Below are 5,047 nucleotides of genomic sequence, written 5' to 3'. Positions count from 1 at the left end.
GGGGGGGGGGGTGAAAGGAAGAAAAAGAAGTAGAGGCCACCACAACGTATATCGACTTCTAGGAGGTAGCTTCTATCTCCTGTGACGTGTTCTGTGACCAAACATCAACATTTTTCACCATCTCAAAATCAATTCGGCGTTACTCACGAGGTACACCGCTCAGCAGCGTCCCTTTATCTCTTATCACACTACGCCCGGAGCAAGGCGGTGGGGCGGGGCAGGGCACTGCAAAGCCCGGAGTACAGGAGGAGTTACATGATACTGAAGTGGTGTGGCTCCGGGGCGGGCCTGGCGGAGGCGGCCAGCCCGTCGTAAGGCGACGTGATGAGAACAAGTGCACCGCTGAGCTACTCCGCAGCGGGGTGGGGCGGGGCCGCGGGAGGGGCAGGGGAGACGGATGGGAGAGTGACCGGCCAGCCTTCTGCCAAGGATTTGCGCCATGGATTTGCCAGGACACCATTTCCGGGAGAAAGAGAGAAAATGGGAGAGGGGGACGAAAAGAGGACTAAAAGAGGGAGTGATGACAGAAACTTTAAAGAGGCTGTGGGGAGGCTGTAGAGCGCAGGGTGGCGAAGAGCACGTGTGGATCCGACAACACAAGTGCAGTAAGACGCGGGTAGATTTACACAAAACTTCAAAGTACAGCGTGGCTTATCCGCCGGAGCCCGGGGAGGTGGCAAGAGCCGCCCACAGGAAGGGGCTGGCTCTTTGGCGGGCTACGGCCCCGGATGCTGTCCCGACAACAAGCGAAGCGAGCTAAGTAAACAGCTTCAGCGGGCCTTTCGATGATATTCCTTATTTTCCTTTCTCTGCAGTTCTCGAGGCCGAGTAAGGTGCCCATGCGCCAGCATGCACGGCAGGGGGCAGTAGTGCTCTCCCCTCCGCCCCATCCTCGCCACACGCACTTTCATTTCCTCTTTTGAAAGGTGATCTATCACCGGCGGGACCTGCGTCCGAAACCCCTGGGCCCCTCTCTAAGCGTTCGGCCCCGAGAAGAAAACGCTGAAGGGAGGGAGGAGGAAGGCGGGCGCCCTGGCCGACGCCCTGGCCGACGCCCTGGCCGGCGCCCTGGCCGATGCCCCCGGGCCCGCTGGTGGGAGTACTTACGCACGACGTTGAGGGTGAAGCTGTCCTCGATGCCCGACCCGTCTAGGTGCGGGTTGTCGGCGTGGCAGCGGATCGTCGCGCCGTCGTCGGCGGCCTTGGGTCTAAAGGTGAGCCGCGACCAGGCCATCGTGTCGTTGTCGCGGGTGTCGACCTGCGCAGAGAGCAGGCACACAAGGTCAAGAGAGATAACACATCACACAGGCCAAGGACACACTTTAGCTCAGTATTTAACGTTTTCATCAGATGTGATACTGCGAAACACCTAACACCTAAACATTAATATACATAAAAAATGTTAAGGCGTCAGCCACTTTCAACTCTCATTAATGTAAAAGAAAACTCACTGTTAAAAAAAGTTGTCAAATTATGCACTGCAAAAAATATAGTCGTAAATTTGCAAAATTTTTGTAAACTCGAATTATAATTTAAGTTGTAAATATACGAGAGCAGATTTTTTACTCGCCAATGGATTCCAAGTCGATACGTACTGCGTGCATTTTTACGATTTCAAATTGTAATTTTACAACTTGCGTCAAGGAAAATTTTTCTGTAAACCTACCTAATATTTTTCACAGTGATGACACAATTTGTGATGAGTACTTTGTTAAAAAAACAACATCATTCGTATTCATTGGCCTGTGACAAAATTCATTCGATTTTACCCGTTGTGGCCCGTAATCCATAACAATAATCAATACTTCGACACGTTAGACGCTAAGGCACGCAGTTCTAAGACTCACGCATAAAGTTCGTATCTCTGGAGCGGTAACCTGGGTGTCTTTCGAAAGGCGCGGCTGAACTGCGTTAGTCTTGGTACGCGCGGCTGCGGCTGAACTGCGTGCCTTTTAGTCTAGGGTATCGACTTATCACCATGTTGTAACACTACAACAAAACAGGTGGAAGTAAATAACCACTTTTTTGAAATAAAAATTTGTTTTAGAAAGTTTTGTGAATGTTGTTGGATTACAACATGTTTTGTTTTTTGACAGCATATGTCGCTATCAAACTTTACATCACATGTGTTGTAAATTTAAAACAGATTTTTATCAGTGAGGCGCTAGAACACCAAAATACATTTTAAATGCAAAAGGGAAGACCGTGAGTTGAGTTGGGCGTCCCGCTTTAGAACACGACCGTGCTTTTAACACTAGAAATGAAACGTCACCCACTTTTATTTGGCCGCGCGCACAGGGTCCGTCGCCCTCACACCGCCAGCCTGCGGCCTCCACACGATATTGCCGCCACGGCGGCGCTGTCCGGAGCGACGGGCGCGCGTTTTTAGCCGGGCAGGGCCCGGAAGCGACGGCAAAATATGTGGCATCATATCTGGGTGCGTCGTACACGGCCGTGAGCAACATATGAACGCCGAGCTGGGTGGGCAGGCCGGCATGGATGAATATACCGCAGCAGCTGGCTTTGTCGGGGCTTCACAATGCAACGCAGAAAAATTGGCTAGCGTCATGGATGCAATACCTTGCCGTGCCGACCAGCCCCAGCAGGCGGCTGCGAAGCCACGACGAGCTCTTTCCTCGCCTACAATAGCACGGCCGAGATAGCTATGGATGCTCGATCGATAGTTCGGAGTTCGCACTTCCAGCCGTTCGAATTCACACTCTGGAGATGTGATGAACACACTGGGTACCGCTAGCCAAAACGGAGCACGCAGAACGTACAAATGTCCTGGAATGTACGTCCGTTACGAACCTGCCAAGTCCACCTTGCTCATTTCGAGCTCTCATGGCGCCTAGTAGGTAGGCAACATCTTGCCCGGTGTGCACACGTGTACTGCGGGCTGGCCTACCCCGAGGTTCGCAGGCGCCAAACTGCCGTACTGCACCGAATTAAACGGACCTACTTTCTCGTATTTTCTGAGCGTTTCGTTACCTCCAAACAATTTATGACAAAAAAACGACCTTTGAAATAGACTTCGCTAAAACAAGGGAACTTTTTCCTTTTAAGTTAAGAATCACGCCTGTTTTCTTTCGCGGTAGAACAAAAACTCGGTGTGCTTCACACCTGCTTCACACCAGCTCCCCTTTGGCCATTCTCTTCCCCTCCCCGCGCGGGTGTGGTCGACCGGACCTATTGGCTCTTAATGTGACGTGGTGGTTCTCGCGCGGTCGACTGATGGTGGTCAGCCCCGCCTCGGCCCCCCCCCCCTTTCCCCGCCCCGCCGGCCAACCTCACTCTGCTCGCTCTGCCCCGTGGGGACCAATGCCCCTTTCCCCGTCTTCCAGCCCCCGTCTGCCGACCACCCCCGGGCCGGCGGCGCGTCGGCCCCCTGCTGTTGTGGCCTTGCGAGTGCTGCGTCCCCCCCCTCCCCCAGCCCCGGCCCCGTGCCCTCCTTCCCCAATGAGGCCCGAGTTTACAACAACGCCCTACGTGATGCCAATCTTGAGCGAACTGGTCTCGCCTGCTGCCTTGCACGGCGCCGCCGCCAGGCTGTCCACGGCCCGCGGGTGGTGGAGGAGGAGGGTCTGTCCAGGGGCGTAGCAGCAGGACTCGCGCAGACCCCTACCGGCCTGTGCTCGCGCCAAAACCCCGATGCGGACAATGCGGAAAGGGGAAGCAGCTCCTACTGCAAGTCGCTTTCAACGATAGCTTAAAGGGTGGTTTCATGCTTTCGCCTTATACTGCGACATAGCCCAAGGAAAAGGAATGGAACAGCCACATTATTGTAAGAATGGATATTACTGCTTGGATATATTTTTAACAGTCTGTATATAACCTTACGTTTCTTGACAAAGAGAAATAGTTTGCCAATTGGAAAATAAAATGTTTTAAAGTTTATTAAAAGTTTCAAACCTAAGTTCGAGCCTATAAGTTGAATTTATGTCTGTTTTTCGTAGGATATATTTTGCCTGCTGTCTCTTCTTCTTTGTCCCATTGCACCCGCACACATCCCCGAGTATAGCGCTCGGGGGACGAAGTTGAGTCTCGCACTGAGGCTAGAGCGAGGAATAGCGTAGTGCGGCGGGCAGGGCGGCGGCCTCCACAGGGCAAACTGCTGACGCTCTCCTTTACATTTTACGTTTACCTGACTGTCGAAAAACCACAAAAGATTTGCAGTTTCAAGTGTGCAAAGTTTATCATACACGATGGTGTCAAACTAAACTTGATGTCAATATTTGGTGTGCAAACATTAATCATTTTGCAAACGTTTAGTTCACTAATGATTAATGCTTGCACACTACGAAGTGTGCGATTTATTAAAACAGAATGTAATGAGAAAATCATAAGTTGCGCACAAAAGTCAGCGATATTTGCACATTCGTTTTTAGCAGTCTGGCGCGCGGTGATGGGTAGGGCGATGGAGGTAAAGCCCCGTGCAAGTTTTCGCAAACTAAACCTCTTTTCTCCCCGCGTCACTTCGCCGTCGGAACGGAGCGGGGCAGATTGTCCTGATCAGCAAAGACAAACAGCGGAGACACAATTAACCTCACCTCATCAAAGCACCCTTCCTCTGCATGCAGGAGGGGGAGCAGGGGGAGAGCTACCAAACGGAAAATTACTATTAAATGAGCAAATATGCCGAGAGTTGGTTCTCAGGGCTGGCAGCGCCGCCCTCGGGTGGGGAATTTGTGTAAATTGAACCTATTTGCAGAGCCACCAATTATTGCCGACGGCTCGAAAGGTCTTAGAAGCGAGCGAAGGCCGTCCCCACCCCCCGGCCCCCCCGGCCCGCCCAGCGATTCAATCCCGTCTACCTCCTCTCCTTGTTTGCCGGGAAGTCATGACCCGAGGCTTCCTGCTCCTGATACATTTTCCAGTTCAACTTCAAAGAAAACGACACCCTGGGGGGGAGCCGAGGAGGCAGCCCGCTCGCCTTGCGCCGCCGGACCGAGCCGGCGAGGGCAGTCCGGCAAGTGTGTTGGAAAGGGCTTTTGGGGGCAGCGGGCCGAAGCGGACCAGGGGCAGGCCGGGGCAGGCCGGGGCCGCC

General features: G+C 53.0%; 1 protein-coding gene across 5 annotated transcripts in view; it reads right to left on the bottom strand.

Annotated features, from left to right (window-relative positions):
- Positions 1-5,047, bottom strand: part of LOC113209007 (hemicentin-2-like) — a 211,700-nt gene that overhangs the window by 66,689 nt on the left and 139,964 nt on the right. For all 5 annotated transcript variants that reach the window (XM_052263931.1, XM_052263934.1, XM_052263935.1 and 2 more), the window contains one exon: positions 1,108-1,258. In XM_052263931.1, coding sequence (XP_052119891.1) covers positions 1,108-1,258 — 151 coding nt within the window. The remainder of the gene's footprint in view (positions 1-1,107; positions 1,259-5,047) is intronic.

Source organism: Frankliniella occidentalis, unplaced genomic scaffold (genome assembly GCF_000697945.3).
Source record: "Frankliniella occidentalis isolate FOCC.00 unplaced genomic scaffold, Focc_3.1 Scaffold15, whole genome shotgun sequence".
NCBI lineage: Eukaryota > Metazoa > Arthropoda > Insecta > Thysanoptera > Thripidae > Frankliniella > Frankliniella occidentalis.
Note: the sequence above shows the minus strand (reverse complement) of the source record. Positions and strands in the feature narration are given on the sequence as shown.